The 22,050-nt window shown below is 33.7% G+C and overlaps 3 protein-coding genes across 8 annotated transcripts in view; 1 reads left to right on the top strand and 2 right to left on the bottom strand.

The window, feature by feature from the left end:
- Positions 1-6,631, bottom strand: part of vps36 (vacuolar protein sorting 36 homolog) — a 35,881-nt gene extending 29,250 nt beyond the window's left edge. Inside the window, exon 1 of the mRNA XM_087268875.1 lies at positions 6,342-6,631. The gene's annotated coding sequence lies outside the window, so the exon portion shown is untranslated. The remainder of the gene's footprint in view (positions 1-6,341) is intronic.
- On the top strand, positions 161-8,409 carry stoml3b (stomatin (EPB72)-like 3b). Its single transcript, NM_001017825.3, is given in 7 exon segments — positions 161-251; positions 5,520-5,623; positions 6,024-6,096; positions 6,359-6,441; positions 7,324-7,527; positions 7,639-7,773; positions 7,911-8,409. Coding segments are annotated over 7 exon segments (843 nt in total). The 5' UTR covers positions 161-196; the 3' UTR covers positions 8,100-8,409.
- On the bottom strand, positions 8,198-22,012 carry slc46a3 (solute carrier family 46 member 3). 6 transcript variants are annotated; one of them, XM_087270645.1, is made up of 8 exons: positions 21,874-22,012; positions 20,293-20,494; positions 17,470-17,604; positions 16,945-17,378; positions 12,686-12,932; positions 12,514-12,597; positions 10,214-10,370; positions 8,198-8,938 (listed from the first exon to the last, which is right to left on the bottom strand). In XM_087270645.1, the coding sequence occupies exons 4-8, from the start codon at positions 17,371-17,373 to the stop codon at positions 8,842-8,844; spliced, it is 1,014 nt and encodes a 337-aa protein (XP_087126771.1). In that variant the 5' UTR covers positions 17,374-17,378; positions 17,470-17,604; positions 20,293-20,494; positions 21,874-22,012; the 3' UTR covers positions 8,198-8,841. The 6 variants fall into 6 exon arrangements, with proteins under 6 accessions (XP_087126771.1, XP_087126773.1, XP_087126772.1 ...); XM_087270647.1 differs by having other exon boundaries at positions 20,293-20,488; XM_087270646.1 differs by having other exon boundaries at positions 21,927-22,012.
- Positions 22,013-22,050: the final 38 nt, after the last annotated feature.

The raw sequence follows: 22,050 nt of genomic DNA, 5'->3' as shown, positions 1-22,050 counted from the left end.
CATTGACATCAGCTTGGTATTGATTTTATGTAGTGCAGGGAGTCATATGACCATTAGGCTCTGTAAATGATTTTTATAATTGCATTGTACACAAAGACACACCCTTCAGGAAGTGTTATGACAGTACAAATACATCTCTGGGCAACCCATAAAGCCAACAGTGCCTTCTGCAAAGCTTCCGTAGCAACACAACTACATGGAAATGGAATCTGAAATGGAGCGAGGACCCCAGAGCAAACAGAATCTAATTAGTAAGAAGACTTTACTCTTTCTCTCTGTCCCTCAACTGTGACTTTTAATATGTTGGGAATATAATATAGTAATTCTCTTAAGTAGAACTACTATAGAACTTGAGCTTATGATCTTTAACCATCATCACCAATATTATTAATGTAAGTTGAATGTGTTTGGTGTGCAAAGCAAGTTATTAACCATGTAGTTTGACAAATTACACAAGGAAAGACAAAGAAATAGAGTCTGTATTGTATGTGTAAACAAGCTATTGGTGATAGTTTTAGTATTTCTAGTGAGATAAAATCAGCATGAACAAACTATAAATGTGAGCTTTAAAGTTAGAAGTTAAAGCTGTTGCATGCAAATAGTCTGTTGCAATATAGGGAAGGTAAAGAGGAGAAATGAAAGGGCTATATTTAAAACATGACAGCTTGATGGTACAGCAAAGATCTGATTTAATATTTTCATTACATGTACTGAGTTTTGTAATATTACTGTATGTTGATGTTGGGTTGGCAAATTGTGCCCTGTTTTTAACTACTCCTGTTCAACATCAATATTGTGGTTTTGGGATTGATTTCATTCATCACAGCAGATTATAGAAAACTTGTTAGAGGGTGTTTTTTTTTCATGCTTTTCTGAGAAGACGACATGTTTGGAATGCGATTGACTTTATTACACAATAAGCAATCACAGAGGGAGTCATTACCATGAATTAAATTACTGAACTGCATATGAACTTAATAAGTAAACTGTGGAAGATCTAAACACGTGTTCATATTTATCTTAAATGTTTATAAGACAGGTCGTAAAGGAGGGCCTTTCTACCATTGTCATTCGGTGTTATATATCTGCGCGTGTGTAAAAAAAATTAAACAATATGCTCAAATGACCTGTATTTATTCAAATTTAAATAAAAAAATTGTTTAAACGACAATCGATTTAAAATGTAATGTATTAAACATTTCTTGTTGACAAATGATTTGACGAATAAAGGAAAAAGTATAATGTTAAAAATGACAATTTATTTTTATTTTTGGGCCACACGAGTTCAGAAGTTTAAATGGAGTTCTTTAATCTGTCGTCAAATGATGATTAAGTGATTGACAAGATTACATTTTTTGTTATACAAACTACTAAAAAAGGAATGTAAAACGTGGTAAAAAAAAAAAATAAATAAATAAAATATATATATATATATATATATATATATATATATATATATATATATATATTAGGGATGTAACGGTATCAGAATTTCACGGTACGGTAATACCTCGGTATGAATGTCACGGTACGGTGTTTATTGAATCATTTACAGGAAAAAACAAAACTTATGAAAATACTCAAAAAAAGTGCCAAAAGTGTCAATGACATACAAATTAGTCATCTATCTGTAAGCTTTGAAACAGGAACTTCAATTTTAATAACAAAAAATTATTAAACCATGTAAAAAAATAAAAGTTTCAATTTAGTATTGTTGAAAACTCATCACATTCAACATTTAATCACTCACTCACTTAGATAGAGATGGGTTTTAAGGAAAATTATCATATAAATATAATCTGGTAAAAGCTGGGATCTCTGGGCATTTACAATGTCCCCTGCAACAGAAAAAAACCCTCTCACTTGGGACTGAGGTTTCTGGGACAGAGAGATATGACTTGGCCCAGGTTGACAGCAGTGGGTAACGTTGTGCATTGTCTTTCCCCCACTTGAGAGGACAAGCCATGAGTGAGATAGAGGTCTCTTTGCGGTACAAGTCAATGTCTGCATCAATCTGAACAGTGTGCTGTGTTTCTGCAGTCCCCATGACTGTTATTTGTCGTATTCCCCAACTTGCAGGCACGTGCACACATAGGGCTCAACCTGTGCAGTGAACATGCCCTTTTTAGTCTTGGATAGAAAATGCCCTTCCAAAATTATCAAAAGTGCCCCCGCGACGCGACACACCCTCCGTCCCGCCCTTCAGTAGGCGCGCGACAACACCTCTCTTGAGTATGCGCGCTCAACCCCCCCTCCCTGCTTTACAGTACGCGCGCGACAACACAGCTGATCAGAACGCGAGCGACAACACCGCTATTCAGTACGCGCGCGGCGACAACACCCGCTTTAGGTTCGATCACTTACAGCTCTTTTTCATCCCCGCTTCAAGCAGCACACTCCATTTCCGCATTACTGGATCTGTAGCGACAGCAGACCGCAAGGGATGATGGCCAAGCCTGGGCTGATGGAAATTGTAGTTTCTGCTACCTCCCGTTCGCTTCAAATTTTCTCAGAAGACCTATAGTTTTACCGAGTTATGCGACTACGGTAATATTGAAAAAAATTAATATTGCGGTATGACGGTATTTACAATACCGTTACATCCCTAATATATATATATATATATATATATATATATATATATATATATATATATATATATATATATATATATATATTATTTAACAAATTTAATTATAATGAAATTATATGTATTTGTAAAAAATAAAAAATAAATAAATTACAATTAAAAATGTTATTTAATTAAAGCTGTATTACACTTATTGTATTGCTGCTTTGCCAACTGCAAAGTGCTTGGTGTGTGTGGAAAAACTGTAGCCTTATCCATACCACTTACATAAATGGTTTGTAACTAGGAGGGTCTGTGAACCAGTATTTATCCACCCACTGATAAAGGACAACCCTGAGCTGATTTATGACAAAAAGGGTCTCCCTGATGAAATTTATCTGAAAAACTATTGATCCGGTGAGGGCCGGGGTGGTATTGAATGTTTTATTGCAAAGTGCTTCTATTCTGGGTTAAGGGGAAAAGATAAGATGTGCTTTACAGATGATTGACAGTATAATGTACACGTTTCTGGAAATTTAGAATCTCTGCAAACAAAATCATTAGCATAAAACGATAATTTGAAGCTTTACAACTGTTAAAGAGAACAATACATAATTGCTATTAGTTTACTCGACCTCAGGCCATACAAAACGCAGATGACTATATTTTTTTGTTGTTGAAATTTTAAGTTGAAACTATAATAAACTGCATAAAATGCAACCAGCACTTTGAGAGACAAAAACACATACAAACTAAATTATTTGTGGGATTCCTAACAATACATTGAGATCTTATGAAATTATCAATCTGTGCAGGAAATTTTACTTTATTTACGATCTTATTATCTGTAATCCATAGCCTCGGCAAAAAACTCAATAAAAACTATTCTTTGGGAAATGGTTCTTTTAAAGAAGAGTTTATGTAATCACACTGTAATGTAACGAAATTGTTTGAATAGATCACCATGTGATAATGTGGAAACCAACTGTTTTATGTCTTAAGCATGTAAAATAAACATTCATCTTCATATTTTTTTATGTAAACCACTGAAACCTTTTTTTATTTCAACACTTGATTAGAGCTGCACGATTCTGGCTAAAAGGAGAATCGCGATTTTTTGCTTAAAATAAAGATCACGATTCTCTCACGTTTCTGTAGATGTAAAATAAAGCTGAGATGAGATTATTGTTTTTTCTCAAAACATATGGTAAAACAACAAAATTAATATTATGTGTAGGTCTACTGGTTTCTTTTAATAATTCTGATGTTGAATTATGTTTAAAATATAGGCCTATGCTTGCAATCTGTCATTGAGAACATTATTAGACCATTTACTTCACTGGTAAAATCAACATTTTACAGGCTAGAGTAGTTATACTGACACTGTAAGCATTTATTTTCATGCACAACCATGTTTTTGCTATTAAAGAAAAAAAATATCAATTGTTTGTCGCAGTCATAACTCTAAAATGCGATATTATTTAAATAACAAAAATGACATTTTGGGGTGAATTATACCTTATAAATACAGAATGTGACTCTTTTAACATCATTTGGAAGTGTCCATGTCGCTGAGCAATGTGTGTGAAACAATGAAAAGACTTGTGCAGTCGCCTTTGCTTCTCTCCTTAACTTGAAAATATGATTGGCAGAATCGTAGAAATGCTGGGTTAAGATCGTGTAGGGGGTTAAATCAGGATCGTGATCTTTTTTTCAATTAATTGTGCACCTCTACACTAGATTTAAGATTTCTGTGTTTGTCTTTTTTTTTTTACACTAAAATATGGTTGATTAGTGTTGGGACAAGAAAAAACTTAATTAACTGAGTTTTTACAAATTTAAATGGATTGAACATGACTAATTCAGTTGTCTTTTCTAAAAACCTAAAGAATTGTGTTGTTTCAGCTTATTTTAAATAAGTAGTTTCAACAAACTGCAAACGTCATTTTTTAAGTATACATTTCTTACCCTGATCATCATTTTTTCAGCAAAAGTTGTAAATGTTTCCTTGGTTTAGTCAATGCTAAGAGCTGAATGAGGCAGCATTATAGGATTGTCATGTACACTGGTACATAGACTCATTTCAAGCAGAATAAAATCAGGCATGCCTGAAAATGAATTTTCATTGAGTATGTTGAGTAACATCAGAATCTGTGCTGACTAAAGCCACAAACTCCTTCTTAAATTTCGATCCAAATGTAGACAAACAGGTCAATAATCCAGATTATCTGCCTGAGGATGTGATTTAAAGGTAACAATATTTTAAATAGTGTTCAGTTTCTTGCACAGAGCAATCATTTCGCTTCATTAGATCTCATTGTATCTTCAGTAGTCACAGATATTTATTTTGTTTTGTTTTACCTGTGTAGTTTTTTGAAGCCCTAAAAACATCAACTTGCACTTTTTTAATCACTGTGGTCCAGAGTTTTTTTTAATTGTTCTTCCATAGAAGAAGAAAAAGTTAGCCTAGTTAGCCTACACCTTGGATGGACTGACGCTAAATAAAAAGTACATTTTATTTTTGAGTAAACTATCATTTTAAGGCCAATTCGTTACAAAAACAAGAACTATAATATGTATATTAGCATCTGCAGGAACTAAAAATATCACTCTAATAATAATAAGTGCGCTTGAGTTTTGTAATGCTGGAGTAGATAGATTGACTAGTTGCCTGTCAATGTTTTTTTTCATCATTATTTATCAGTGGGAAAAGAAGTTCTGAAAGTATTAAAACAATATTGGATTAGTTGCTACTAGTCTTTTATACTTATGCTTTTTTAGAACTATGTTTACTATCTTATATAAACTGTGGTAACAGGCCTTCATGCTTCAATTCTTTTTTTTTTTGTCATCCTAAAGTTAAGCAAGAAAAGTTGTTGTTTGAGACATCTTTGTCCTCATTTTAAACGGCATGCTCTGTTAAGAATCACACTCTTCTCTGTGGTCACAGGTGAAAATGATGGGAGTCTGGGCTGCTGTGGGTGGATCCTTGTTATTATATCAGCATTTTTCAGCATCCTTGTATTTCCAATCAGCATTTTCATAAGCATAAAGGTATGAGCCACAGTAAAATAAACAAAACAAAAACCATATTGAAAAATATTCAACAATAAACTTACTAAGACCAGGCCTATTTTACTATAAGTGATACTATTATAAATTTTAGAAATATTTTTAAGTTTTTTTCATAGATTTACTTAATTTTTAGTTAATATGACTTTTGTATCTAGTATCAGCAGCCCCCAACTTGCTTAAAAATAAAACACATTTATTAAAAATATATACTTAAATCAATATTTTTTATTTTTTATTTATTTGGGTATAATTATAAGGCCTTCTTGTTTCATTTTGTCTTGCAATAATAGAAAGTTATATCTCATGCCTGAATATTTTACACCATCTGGTGTTGAACTGTTTTATAACCCATTTGATGTTTTTCATTGCTTTCTTATAGATTGTGAAAGAGTATGAACGTGCTGTCATATTTAGGCTGGGCCGCATAACAGCACGCAAAGCCAAAGGACCAGGTAAACAAGAACACCTGAACAAACAAACAAAAATACACTGCAAGACTTTCATAGATCTTACATTCGATAAGCCAAAGCTGAACAAACAAATACAGAAGTGACACCAGCTTTTGTCTAAATCAATATTTGCCAAAGATCTTGAGAATGTGGCCTGCAATTTCAAACTCCTGTAGGGGTCCGTTTAGGAAAATGACGAATCTGTATAGCACAGTTAAAATATTAACAATTATAATTAAACATGTTACCTGCTGTCTGTGTTTAGGAATCTTCTTCATTATCCCCTGCACGGACTCTTTCATCAAAGTGGATCTGAGAACTGTGTCTTTTGACATCCCTCCCCAAGAGGTAACATGCAAATACGCAATAATCAAGAGGTTATTATTCATAAACTGACTTTTAACAAACTTAATCGACGATTACTCGATCTGTGTATCGCTTTGCCAACCAGTAGCACAAGGCTACAAGGCTAAAACGGAAAATGCTCAAAAAACGTTTCCAGACATAGTGAATCAGTGTTAGCAAACGAATCGTATTCGTGAACGATTCAATGAATCACTTTTTAGGAAAACGCTTGATTTGAAATTTAAGGCCGAATTTGAATTATTTTATAGCCTACTACTCTATTTGTTTATATTTATATTTGATGGAGGATAGTGAGAGCCTATGCTATTTAAGTTTTGTGAAATGACTCAATAGAGTCATCACCTGTTCAGTTTCTAAAGAATGAATGAAACTGAGATGAAAAAGAAGTGAGGACTTACAAATTATTACTTTGTTTGAGAGCACATATAAAATATCAAGTATGACTAAACAATAGTATGCTAATACCATTCCAAAGTCCATATTTGTGAGAACTTTATGATTAAGTAATTTCTCGAAGTTTAACAATAAAATAAATTAATAAAAATAGCATAGGCATTGGATTTAATAACCACTTTATTTACAAGCTAGTACAAATAGCCTAAAATAGTATGTAAAAATTTGGCCCAACTACTCTCATAAAAGAGTATGCAAAAATAGGGATGCCTATATGATTTGTGAATGCAATCAATCACTTATTGTTCTTTCCTCAATAACTCAACGAACCTTTAAGTGAATGATTCTATGGCATAATAGAAAGCCACCAAAAACCTTTCCTCAGATGCACAGATTGTCAGTCAGCTGTTGTATACCTTAATGATCAGTATGTTTAGATGCTAAAATGCCACATTTTTTGCTTCCCATTAGATCTTGACCAAAGACTCAGTGACAGTCTCAGTGGATGGTGTTGTGTACTTCAGAGTAAATGACCCAGTTGCCTCAGTGGCAAATGTCTCCAATGCAGATTACTCAACCCGCCTACTGGCCCAGACCACCCTGAGAAATGTCCTGGGCACCAAGAACCTTGCTGAGGTCCTTTCTGACAGAGAAGGCATCTCCCATAGTATGCAGGTGAGTGTGGAAAATTAAATAATGGTCTCCTGAGTTGTGCATGCATGATCTAAATGCAGGTCTGTTTTCAAGAACCTGAAGTTTTCTTAATATTACTCCTTCCTGCTGTAGACAACTCTAGATGAGGCCACAGATTCATGGGGCATCAAAGTGGAGCGAGTGGAGATTAAAGATGTTAAACTGCCACAGCAGCTGCAGAGAGCAATGGCAGCTGAGGCGGAGGCAGCTCGTGAGGCCAGAGCAAAGGTCAGTATTACAAGTTTTATAACTTATTTTAACTTAAAAAAAGACACATCTTTCATTTATGTTCTACTTGCCCATATGACATCTATGGACATTGACTGTGTCTTCATGCCACACAATAATGGTTTGTGATGATGCAGGTCATTGCAGCGGAGGGAGAGATGAATGCGTCCAGGGCTCTAAAGGAGGCATCTCTGGTGATCGCAGAGTCTCCATCTGCACTTCAGCTCAGATACCTCCAAACCCTCAACACCATTGCAGCCGAAAAGAACTCCACCATCGTCTTCCCACTGCCCATTGACATCATGAATCACTTCATAAGGAAATAAATGCTGAATATTCTTTACATACATATGCTATCCATTTACTTACAACTTGTAATATGTACTTACAAATGTGCCATGTTTTACATATTTTTTATGTTGAAGGAGACTTTTTACTTGTTTATGAAAGGAAAGAGCGTAATCTTAAGGTTTACAAATGGCTTTATTTAAAAAATACATTACCAATATTACAATTCAGAAATATACTAATGTGTAACGTAAAAATCCAAATGCAAAATTTCATATCCTCTTGTAAGCATGCATACTATTACATGAAACAAATGATAAATAAAAATAAACACATTTTTGTACAAAATATTTTTGGTCTTTTTCACAAAAAAGAAGGACAGTGTTATTAATCTGTTCTTTAGCAAACTGTGAAGTAGCATTCATGTAGGCCCCAAAAAAGAAAACAAAAAGTGTCAACACTCGGATCAGAGTTCCTAATTTTAAGTTAGTTCACTCAAAAACAAACTAAATAAATTACTGTTAATTTGTGCACCCTTGGGGAAATTGAGGCTGTTTAGTTTCTTCAGTAACTAAAAAAAGACAAATTTGTGGTCCTTGGAGATTTGTTAAACTCAAGACAAGGGTTAAAAGATACAGTATTTGTTTTATTCTCAAAGTGCCAGTAGAACCTTTGAATTGCATTTTGTAAATCATCAATGAACTCAGTTTTCTAACTTCCCACCAGAGGGCACTGTTGTCATGCAAGAAAGTTAGAGGAAATGTTCTTCTAGTGTCCATATTATTGTGGTATCTCCAAGATTTCTGTGTGGTTTTCCATGCTCTCTGTCAGTTTGATGGATTCCTCATACACATCCAGACGGAGACAAAGTATAACACTAAAAGACGAGAATTACAGTATTAAACATTTCAAATTGCTTATATAATTTAACAGCTTACTCTTAAACAGCAACTGTGTCTTTTCAGAAGCCTGAAATTTTCAGTTCATATGGATTTTAATTTCTCTCTTTATGACCATTTTTAAGAGTCAGTATTTTGGGTAAATAGACATTTAAATAGATGGACAGAATCAAAAATATTTGAGATTGGAATAAAATAAATTCCTTTGCCACTTTTTACTGTGATACTCTTTCAGCAAAATTAAGTAAAGATTTATTTTCCTTCAATAGATCATTCAAGCAATAAAAATGTTCACATTCACATCATTAATTGCCTTTTGGCCTAGACTGTACATCTTCAAAGAAATCAGTCACACTTCAAAGGGGAGTGTGACAGTGAAATGCAGTGAGGTACTTAACATCCTTTTCTTTATGTTCTGTATGACCTGCCATTATATGACAAGATCTATGTAAAAATATTTAAAAATTCAGATTTCTACTTTTCTTTTCAGACAAACAGCGGCATATGGAACTGTATTACTAAAAAAAAACAAAGGATCTGGCTGCTATGTAAGGGATAATGTACATCCATATGGTTGTTCTCATAGATTAAAGTACTATAAGAGTGTGCTACTGTATAAGAATAAAGACTGACTGGCTGTGCATTGTTCTGCTTATTGCACAGAAATTGAGTAACGCTTTACTAGCTCTAAAATAAAACAGCTGGGTGCAGCCTACACTAACCTACTTTTTATTATTCAATCACTAGAGGTGCCAAACAGTCAAAACAGCAAAGTGACAGTTAAGGGTTTATGTATACAAATATACTGTATATTGACCAATGGTAAAGATGATGTGTAGTACACTGCAAAAATAAGTGTCAACATTAAGTGTTTAATTAAAAATCATTAAAACAACCTAAATAATCTACCAGTGGGGAAAGAATCTAAAAAAGTGCATTTTCTTTACCCCACTGGCAGATTGTTTTGCTTGTTTTATTGAAAAAACATACCTAATACTCACATTAAAACTTAAAACTAATTTTTAAATATATTTGTACTATAAACAAGACAAAACCTCTATTTTTTCAGTGCACCCAGCTAAACTTGTGTTATTACTTTAATACATTTTTATCTGGGGATAACATACCTTAGAATATCAGAATGAAGTATTCCTGAGAGCTGTCTAATACAATTTTTAATATACTATATAAAACTGGTTTTCACAATGAAGATGGTTCCAGTTCAGCAATAAATACAGATGCGGGATGCTCACCATATAAGGGCAGATGGAATAACAGTGAGTCCTGCAGCCAACAAGAAACTGAACCCAGAAAACCAGGAGAGTGTTGCTGCATAGATACTGTTGAACACCGTAAATGAAACTCCAACACTCAACATCTCCACAAAGGCTACGCACGCAAACATGGCACCTGTACACAAACACACAGCCACAAGAAACAATTTTACACAGCCATCAATAATTCATCTGAATTGGGAATGCTGCACTTTTTTTAAATGGCTTGCTTTGTTCGTTAGGTCAGTGTTTCCCAACCTTGTTCCTGGAGAAACACCGACAGTACATATTTTTGATGTCCCCCTTATCTGACCCATTTATTTCAGGTTTTGGAGTCTCTTCTTATTTTCTAATAAGTTGATTCAGGTGTGTTTGATTAGGAAGAGGTTGAAAATGTGTACTGTTGGTGTGCCTTCAGGAACAGGATTGGGAAACACTAAGGAATGTTATGCAAAATAATAAAAAACAAAATTAATTCAATTTAGTATAAGTGAGACGCTGTTGACAAAAACAGTTATTGTCATGTACCTGTCAAATTCTGTCTTTTTAATGACAAATTTCTTTTTGTCTAATCTAAAGAAAACAAATGTTTATTTTCTCTTATTTTATCAGTTTATGTCTGTAGATTTTAATTACAATGCATATTTTAAAAGGTTGTTCTCTAAAAATGATTTTTTTTCTCCTCTTACACCATAAATCTCTACTACAGCAACATTTACATACAGCAACTTTACAGTTTTACTCATGTCTGTGTTCTTAATATGTTTTTAGAGATATGAGCAGTATCACATGAGTAGCAGTGTCATATGGCTGTATATCGGCATATGGGATGTCTACAAAGATTTCCCAGTATTTCTCTGTTGCAATTGGCTGATCACAATAATTACCCCCCCCCCCCCCAAAAAAAAAAAAAACGAAAACCAAACAGAACTGCGCTAATAAAAAATGCTAAACACATGCGGGCATTTCTTCTTTCTTTCTGTTTACTGAACTAGTCTGCAGTAACGAAAACAGGAGACTCATTAGAAACAAACAGATGTCCAACCAAAAAATAACTCAGGGTAATACAAAGAGTGACTTTCACAAAATACATACATTCCTGATATGCGATTCCCATCTCACACTCGATACACTACAATTACTATGGTATAAATACAGCAATACAACATACAAAAGAGTGAAATCGACTTAGAAAGTCCTTCACCAGTTTAATAATGAATTGATCAGCTGTAGTTAAAATTTAGGCTGAGTTTTTCTCCTCTAAGGCCTTATTATGCGGTCTCTGTTGCCATCTTGTGGATGGACAATGTCAACCGTCTTTGCTCTGCTCAGTATGACAGGCTGATGGATGCTGACATATCTCTAAAAATATAAATATTTAAAATAGGCAGTATCCTTATAAATAAACTGCATATCCTAAATCTAAACAACTACATTATTGCTTAAAAAAAGCTTCAAAAGTGCATTATGTTGTCCAACAGCTACAATATTTGTCAATCTGTAGTGACTTTATTGATCTGCTGTCACTCTAAGTGGGCGGAGTAATACACAAGGGTGAGGAGGCTGTACGAGTGCTGTAATTACAGGAATATTGGATGGCTATCAGCCAATCACATTCGGGAACCAGATAGAACTGTTGCATAAATTTTATAAATGTTGCCTGATTATATACTAAATTGTACTCTACAAAACAAATGTGAAAACATTTTATTCTGGGTTTTTACATTTTGACAAAGAGCTACCTAAAATCCCCTTTATAAAAAAAATGATTCTAATATGTCAAAGAAAATTAAAATTAAAAATATCTTTGCACCTGACCTCATTCAATATTTAGATTTTTGTGCTACAACTGTATAAAAATTAATTAGGACATATTTATTTAAACAACACATCACTAGCATATTTTATAATATGCAAATATTCTGCAAATATTCTAAAATATTGTAAAACTAATTAATACAGTATTGTAATACATAAATGTCATGCATTTAATCATTTGTGGGGCTTCAGAAGCTGAAGAGCTTGAGGTAGAAACAGCAGAATTCGGAAGAACCAATGACTCCTTCAGGACCCCCAACACACACAGCAGGTATATCAAATGCAGAAAGACGGCGGTGAGATAAGCCCAAGTGTGATTGTAATACAAATGAATTGTTTTACAAATTAATACAGTATTGTAATACATAAATGTCTGCAATTTTACAATTTTTAAAAACCATAATCACCTGCAGTGTGTTGCCTTAAAAACCAATTTTATTATATTTCATTGGGATTCTTACCTTGCTCGGATCCAGACACTATTTTGGACATCATGGACCGTAAGACAGGAGTGGGCATGATGGACAGCAGCAATGGCAACCGCACTGCAATGAATAAAACATTCACTATTGTTTCACCTGAAAATAGTACACCCATCCATCCATCCATTAGGACCTCCAAACTCGGTCTTACCCAGGAACATAAGCAGGGTGGTCTTTGCGAAGGCAGCCATGATGAGGCCGGCTGCCACAGACATCAGGCCCAGCAGGATGATGTAGGCGTCAGGCAGACATCGGGACAGCAGCGCCACACCAGCAAAACTCACCAGATAGATGGCAGTGGAAAGAGCCGAGCCATAACCCACAAACACCTCACTCCAGCACAGAGGAGTATTCAGCTCATATAAGATGAAGATCGACCAGCCACCCTGCAGGGCTAACTGGGAGAGGAAAAATGCTTAAATTAATAAATATATTGTCTAAGTGAAAATAATAAAAGGGTAATTGTGACTTTAATGACCTTCAGACTTACTTTCATTAGAATGATCAGAATATCTAAGAATTGCGAAATATGGAGCACTTTATTTTAAGGTGTTTATTGTATTGTGTATTGTATTGTATTGTGTATTGTATTGTATTTATTGCATGTTCCATGTACTTACCATAGTAAATAATTATGTACAATTAATTACATATATCTAATGCCAAACCCAACCCACATTCTAACCCTATAAGTACATGTAATTAATAAATATTATTCAGTAGTTACATAAATAGTTACAGTGTAACTATATGTGTTTACAAGGACACCTTAAAATAAAGTGTAACCGAAGACATTAACATGAAATTGTGATAAAGAAAGTTGGACACAGGGCTGGGCGATTAATTGAGAAGTAATCGAAATTGACATTCAGAAACTTTAATCGACTAATTTTTCCAGGTAAATTTTTTCAGACATATTCCCTACCATGTGTGGAGTCATGAGACCCCTCTGTTAAGGCTGATTTATACTTATTATATTTTTCTGATTTTATAATTCTGCCAGGAGAACACGTACAGCCTTCGCATGCACCTCTCAAAAAATGTAACTACATGTAACAACAACATGTGATAAGTAATGAGGGTGTGTGGCGTGTAGAGCTGCGTTTTAGGCAATGTGTGTTTTAATTTCATTTGTTCAACGTTGATGTTCAATAAATAATCATAGATAGTAGATTTTAAAATCAAGCAATGCTCCCTTTAATCACTTGCAATATGTGAGCATATTTACTGTACAAAACTTGTCCGTGAACTCATTCATTCATATTTTTTACGCAGCAGATGCCCTTCCAGCCGCAACCTAAAGCCTGTTTCACACCGCAAGCGTCAGCGGCGCGTGAGCAGAGCGTGAGCAGCGCGTGTGTTTTCGGCGTCCATGTTAACAGATTAGAGCTTTCATACCGCACGCAGCAGCAGCGCGTCAGAGCGAGGCGTGAGCGTCGCCGAAGCAGCAGTGCAGCGATAGTTTCGGCGCTGGGTCTATTTTTGACGCGCTGCTCACGCTCAATTAAAGTGACAGTGCATTGACAACGACCAAAACACATTGAATGACAGTAAAAAGTAGCAATTTTACCCAATAAATGCGTTAATAATGTCAAATGGTTTATATATATAGTCATTCAAATTCACTTAAAACGATTTAAAACGGCAACAAACATTTATTTAGGTCCGAACTACAAAACCAAATGTAAAACAATTTTAGTATCAGTTGCACACTAGTGTTGTAGGAGAGGGGAAATAGAATATTTACGGGAATTGTAGTCCATAGCGAAGTGTATTGTGGGTAGTGAAGTTCGACACGCATGCTGGATGATGTGAGCTCGCTATCTGTGCAGCGGAGCAGAGGAAGAAAGTTTTAATCGGCTTTGTTTATGTTCACTCGAGTTATTCCTAACGTTACCGGGAGCTGTTTGCACAAATTGCACTCTGAATCTGACAACACGAAAATAAGTAAAAGAATGGCATGCATTAATTACTTTTGTCCGTCTCATAATCTGCACGAGCATGAATTAACGAGCTGTTATTCTGCCGCTGGACATCACTGAAGCGGAGAAATTAACACTAGTTTGATCATGTATAAATATCATTATAACTATATTGTATAAATATGATTATAACTAGGTCTACAGCAACCTGATAATCAAAAAACAAATGACATGATATCACAGGTGATTGTCTTCTGACTGTAGACACTTCTCATATAAGTTAGCTTTAGAAGCATACAGTACTATTTGATCTATAAAATTTGTAAAATAAATATTTGCAGGTTAACGAAACAGCATAGGTGGGGCCTTGGTGCAGATGAAAAGTTTAAAAAGTGTATTTGTATATAGAGAGACATGGGTAACTAGATAGAATAGACAGAGATAGGTTGATCTCAGCAGCAGCTGCCGAAGAACTGCGCGCTGCAGACGCAGCTGGTGTGAAAGGCAAACGCCTGCGTGCTGCTACTGCTCGACATACGCGCTGCTCACGCTCTGCTCACGCGCCGCTGACGCTTGCGGTGTGAAACAGGCGTTACAACACTGGGAAAAACCCATACCCACTCTTTAACACATATACACTGCGGCTAATGTAGCTTATTCAATTCACCTATACCACATGTCTTTGGACTTGTGGGGTAAACCGGGACATCCAGAGGAAACCCATGCAAACATGGGGAGAACATGCAAACTCCACACAGAAATGCCATGAGACGAACGTGCTACCCACTGCACCACCGTGACGCCCTTGTCAGTAAACTATAAGGGCCAAAAAAATAAATAAATAATAAATAAATAAAATAGTCGTTTATTAATTGTAATCAAGTTAAAATTTTCAATTCATCAAGATTTTGATTTTGGGCCAAATCGCCCAGACCTAGTTGGAATTTTGTAAAAAAAAGAAACTAACAAAAAAAAATCAGAAGTGCGAAATGTAAACTTAGATCTAAACTTGGCAAGTGCAAAAGAAAATTCTGCTAAAAGTTCTGGCTTTTTTCCAATTAAAATAGAAAGTTTATATGAGAACATAAACATTTTAATATTGATAATAAAATAAAAAGCCACAATGACCTTTATTTTTTATTTCCATCTTGCCACCGTTTTTGTCTTGTCACAGTTGAAACGCTGACTGAGCGACTATATTTCAGTATTATGTTGTTTCTTTATACATTCATACATACACAGTATGTTCCCTACCAGTCAAAAGTTTGGGGTGTTTTATTATTATTATTATTAATTTTATTTGATAATTTAAAGAAAATTGTTCTGTTCTTTATGGCAGCATTTATTAAATGTAAAAAAATAAGTTAAATTGTTAAATACTTATTTATCAAATATTTATTTATTACTTATTGTACGTAGTTTCAAATGAAATTATTACTCCAGTCATTATTGCTTTTATTACTATTACATTAATAATAATAATAATATTCATAATAATATTATTATTAATTAATATTAGAGTGATTTCTGATAGATCATGTGACTGAAGACTGGAGTAATTAAGCTGAAAATTCATCATTAAAATCACTGGAATAAATGATTAAATTAAATTATAAATGACTTTTAAACATTTATTTTAAAATGCAATAACATTTCACAATTTTACAATTTGTACTGTATTTTTGATTAAATAAATGCAGCCTGGTGAGCAAGATAAGCTTATTTTAAAACACTTAAAAATTTCACTGACCTCAAGCTTTTGAGGTAGTGTATGCTTATATATATATATATATATATATATATATATATATATATATATATATATATATATATATATATATATATATATATATATATGTATGTATATATGTATGTATATTTATATATATATTTGTTTAACATTGTGCCCAATAAAGAAAGCATTCAATTCAGAGCAGAACATCTTGCTAAATAAATGTACTACATTACATATTCATAATATGTTGGACTTCTGAGTGATGCCTCATTTATTGCACAGTATTTTTGAATAGGTTTTTATGCCATCCAGCCAGCCACTTCTTTAATATTTATAGTTCAACACCAACCCAAAGTATAAACATAATTGTATGGTAAATATTTAATGTCCATGTTTGTCTGCATCTATTACATGTATTTTCTTGATACTGAATGCATCACATAAAATGAAAAGATTAATTTAAATAAGATAAAATTAAGATTATTTGGTTATTATTAAGATTAAGATTATACAATTATTATTGAGATAATTAAATAAGATTATTTGATGATGACTATTATCTTGAAAAACAAGTACAGAATAAAAAAATAAAAACACCACCAACAATGAATGATGATGATGATGCATCATTACACTTATTTCACTTATAATCTATCAGTCCATCTCTTATTTCACCCTGGGAAATCTGGTCACCCTACACATGTCTCTCTAACTAATAAAACTTGTTAATAAAATGAGAATTGTCATAATTACCTTGAAAAAGGCAAAAGCAGCCAGCATAAGCAACAGCACTACGTTCCTTCTCCGGTTGGAGGCTGCAAACAGCAAATAGACACCCTGCAGTCGAGTGGTAAGAGCCTGAGTCTGCCGCAGTCGAGGAGCTTCAGAAGCTGAAGGGCTTGATGTAGAAACAGCCGAATTCGGAAGAACCAAGGACTCCTTCAGGACCACCAACACATACAGCAGGTTTATCAAATGCAGAAAGACAGCCGTGAGGAAGGGCCAGGTGAAACCAGCGGCTTTAATGAAGAATCCAGTGCAGAGAGAGGCTAAGCCAGTCAAAACACCTAAAATCATGTCCAGCCGAGCCATTCGGACTGTCTTCTGACCTTCTAGATCTTCCCCACAGAGGTCAGCGACATATGCAAAACATCCGCCAATCAAAGTGGGAGGTCCGCCCATCAGGCCTGACATGAAGGAGGAAGCGAGCAGGTAATTGAGGCTAAAGGAAAATCTACTGACCAAGACATAGCTCAGGGCGTGCAGAGCTTCACCCACCAGAGGAGGAACAATGGCAACTTTACGGCCACAGTAATCACTGTATGAGACCAGGAGTAATGCAGATATGAGACTGGGAATGAGGAAGCAAAGTTCACTGTGGAGGAGAAAAAGTGACGTCTCCTTCTGAACAGCCTGAGGGAGAAAAGACAAAACAGTTCCAGTTTAAATGTGAATGTCACATAAAACAAAACATGTTCACTAACCTAATAATGGCACCCTTGGTAAATATCAGCAAAGAAGGCAAAACATTTCTTTACTGTTTAACCTTTTGCTCAAAATGTTAAAGGTGACATCGACTGCCCATTTTATTGCAAATAAACAATCTTTTTACTATTTCAAAAACATCTCATTTAATGACCTTCTGCTCACTAATGAATCACTGATATGGATGGATGATTGTAATTTATCATTAACACTGCAGCCTGCCATTATCAAGGTAAAATATATTCAAACAAACATCTAGACACATTCATGTTTTCTTTTGTGACTGGCACTTTTCTGAATTAAATATATATAAAAAAAATACAAAAGTGAGCATTTCAATGTCAACTATAACAACAACACCAAATTAAAAATAAATTAATAACGAATATGCGTCATGCTCAAGTTTGTTTTTGGAAGGGAGTAGTTTTTATAGTTATTTATTTTTATTTTGAATCCCTACCCAACAATTTGTGGTATTCTAGGTCAGTGTTTCCCAACCCTGTTCCCGGAGACACACCAACAGTACACATTTTGGATGTCTCCCTTATCTGACCCATTCATTTCAGGTTTTGTAGTCTCTACTAATGCTCTGATGAGTTGAATCAGAGGTGTTTGATTAGAAATAGGTTAAAAATGTGTCCTGTTGATGTGCCTTCAGGAACAGGATTGGGAAACACTGATCTAGGAGATGGTCGATTGTAATTTTGGAGACTTTCTGATCCCAAGACCCAACTAACGTCTGCAATTCTCCAGCTGTGATTCTTGGAAATATTTTAGACCCTTCATTCCAGCAGTTTGCAGAGATCTTTCAGGCTGATTCATAACGCCTCCAGTTGACTGGAATTTCTATATAATGATGAAAAAGGATTTTTTTTCCTGTGTTTTTGCTATTTTCTTATAGCAACGTCTCATTTTGTAAAGCTCAACAAGCTTTTGCTGCAAATCATAGCATGTTCTTTAGTCCCATTGCTATGAAGAGTTTGGCCTTTGTGTTTTCTCACATTTACATTTCTGTGAAACAGGAGGTCATAATTAAACCATTTCCCGTTCCTGTTTCTTAAGTGGACTATAAAAATATATCATCAGGAATATACTTCAAAATTCTTTGCTGATATGAATTCGTAGGAGCGCCAGTAATAGTGCCAGTAATATATTTAACAAAGATGTTTGTTTTTTGATAAAACTGTTTGTTCTACAGGAGAGCACAGTTTTATAATTAACATTTTGAACAAAAGGTTAAACATTAAGAATTTTTGTAAAACCTTCTCATAATTCCCATGGGTGCCACTATTAGTGTAGGGAACATTATGGTTGTAAAGCTTTGCTGAAAACAGGACAATTAATTTGTATCAGATGACAAGCAGATGCATAATTAGCACTTTTCTTACGTACAGTACATAAGGACTACAAACAGAAACATGAGACATGAGATCAGCTTTACCTAATACAGTATAACCGGTTCTTTAGAAACTCCTTTAATAAGGTATGAACATCAAGGTAAACTTTAAAGACACTACAAACCAAACAGTCTGGTCTATGAATGTTACAATAAAAACTAAATTAATTAAAACTTTATTCTAATTTAGCTTCTACATTATCATAAGTCATAGCAATTGTTTATTGTTCCTTTTGTATTTGTCTTTTCATTATTATTATTATTAATATTATTTTTTACAAGATTTGAAGATAATACTTTAGACTTTTTTTGGTGTCTTTTCTATATACTCTAATTGTGTTTTTATATATAGTTTTAAGTAGTTTTGTCATTTGCTTGTGTAATATTTATGTATATATATTTTTTTTGAAAATTACTGTTTAGGTTTAATTAATTTAATTTAAATTTCAGCTTTATTTCAGTTGACCACACTCTTAATTTAACGGATATAACTGTTTAATAAAACATTTTTTAAAAAGCACCACAAATGATTGGCTTTGTTGATTAAGAAATGGAAAAATTGTTAATTTTTATAAGAAATGTACTCAATTATGCTGAGCACTATATACTGTGCAATGAAAAGTTAATAATATTTAAGTTTATATATATAATTTACTATCCTGGTTTGCCTCTATCTGTGTCTTTATTGACAGTACATTTTGTGGTACACAAAACAACACTTTAAATTAATCTAAACATAATATTCACATTTCCCAGAGATGGGTTGTGGCTAAAAGGGTATCCGCTGCGTAAAAACTAGCTGAATAAGTTGGCGGTTCATTCTGCTGTGGCGACCCTGGATTAATAAAGGGACTAAGCCGACAAGAAAATGAATAATATTCACAAGTGATGTGTTTAAATTCAATTCAAGTTTATTTCTATAGCACTTTTTACAATAATTTTTGTTTTAAAGCAGCTACAAAAGGTAGACAGTTACAAAGTTAAAGTTGTAAAAAAAACATAAGTTATTACATATGAACATGGTTAACCTACAGCTTTATAGCATATAGGTGATGTCTTTGTGTACATGTTTAATAAAGTGTATTTGTGTATTAAGTGTATGTGTTAAGTATAGTAAGTGTAATCGCTTCATCTCTTTGTATGTGAATTTAAACTCAGTTTGAACTTTAAATTATATTTTATGAATGCCCATAAGTGAAGAGGAGGTTGTGAGCTCTCACCTGGTGTAAGGTGATGTAGCTGTGGTTGCTGGAGCAGTGAGAGAGACTCTCAGACGTATAGATGAAGCCGCTCAATTCAAACCACAGCCGACGATATACATACTGCTGTAGCAGAGGGTAGAACATAAACATGGCAAAAGCATACAGGCCAACCGCTGGTTCAATCAGAGACACACGAGCCATCCCCCTTTCTGATCTGACACTGGGAGAAGAAAATAAAACAAACAAAGATGATTGAAAGGTCATAAAACTGTTACTAAACTCCTGACTGTAAGCAAATAATTTAGTTATTGGCTGTGAATACATAATTAAATTCAGTTTAGGTGAAACTTTAGTTTTTGTTGAGACGCACATTTACAATCTAAATATGGATAGAAAAAAAAACATTTGTGTAACCTGTAGTGAAACAAGATGCTAAAAGCAATACATTCTCCAGTAATGTACTTGAAACATATAGCCTACAGTTGAAGTCAGATTTATTAGCCCCACTGTTCATCCCCCCCACACACACAATTTCTGTTTAACGAAGAGAAGATTTTTTTAACACATTTCTAAACATAATAGTTTTAATAACTCATTTCTAATAACTGATTCATTTTATAAAATAAAGTTATAACGATTGTATAACGACGGTTTGTTCTGTAGACTATCAAATTGCATAAAGCGGGTAATAAATTTGTCCCTAAAATGATGTTTAAAAAATTAAAAACTGCTTTCATTCTAGCCGAAATAAAACAAATAAGACTTTCTCTAGAAGTAAAAATATTATCAGACATACTGTGAAAATGTCCTTGCTTGGTTAAACATAGTTTAGGAAAAATAAAAAAATAAATAAAATAAATTCAAAGGAGGGGCTAATAATTCTGACTTCAACTACATGTTTTTTATATAAATTCTAAACAATCTACAAATATAATGCTTATATATATAAAAGGTTTAAAATAAGCTTTTCCTGCTCACCAATCCTGCATTTATTTAATCAAAAATACAGTATGACGAGTTTTAAGCTGAAGAAGAATTTTCACCTTCATTGCTCCAGTCTTTAGTCATATTATTCCTCAAAAATTACTTTAATATTAATTATTATTATTCATATTATTATTGGTAATGGTAATAAAAGCAATAATGACTGGAGTAATAATTTCATTTGAAACTACATACAATAAACAAAGTTGTTTAAAATGTTAATATTTAACAATTTAACATTTTTTTTTTTTTTACATTTAATAAATGCCACCTTGATGAACAGAACTTTTTTGAAAAGAAAAACACCTGAAAAAAACTGACCCCAAACTTTGGATCAGTATTATGTTTAAAATATTTAAAAAATAAACTATTTCTGATTATTTGAAAATAATGAATTTGCAAAAAACAGTCACGTACAATAATAGGACTTGCATTTTTATATTAATGAAAAACTTTACAGTACATTACATGTTGCTATAAAACACATTTTAATACTTAAAAAATTACATAATTAAAATTGAAAGTCGTAACAGAGATGAGATTTGTTCTGTGAAATATAAAACATTGTGCTTGTCAAGAAACATTTATGCCTGAAAAGAAGAGAGAGGACCTTACCTGTAATTAAAGTGTAACGTTATGAATTAATTCCATTCTTAAAGCATGCTTGCCTTCAAATCCACTCGGGAAGTCAGAAGACACAGTCAACAGAAAGATCAGACGATGAGATGTTCATGTTGTCTTCTGGAACTCGTTTGGGACTGTAGATCCTGTAAGAGAAACACTTCCCCTCCT

Source organism: Danio rerio, chromosome 10, assembly GCF_052040795.2.
Source record: "Danio rerio strain M-AB ecotype USA chromosome 10, GRCz13ab, whole genome shotgun sequence".
Lineage (NCBI taxonomy): Eukaryota > Metazoa > Chordata > Actinopteri > Cypriniformes > Danionidae > Danio > Danio rerio.
Note: the sequence above shows the minus strand (reverse complement) of the source record. Positions and strands in the feature narration are given on the sequence as shown.

Excerpts from the sequence above, each read along its gene's own strand:
- slc46a3 (XM_087270642.1), bottom strand. The coding sequence starts at position 20,475 with ATGGCTCGTGTGTCTCTGATTGAACCAGCGGTTGGCCTGTATGCTTTT. Across the intron at positions 12,933-16,944 it reads CTGCTTTTGCCTTTTTCAAG|TTAGCCCTGCAGGGTGGCTG; the intron begins GTAATTATGACA and ends TTCCTCTCCCAG. Across the intron at positions 8,939-10,213 it reads ATTCCATCTGCCCTTATATG|TGTTATACTTTGTCTCCGTC; the intron begins GTGAGCATCCCG and ends CTCGTCTTTTAG.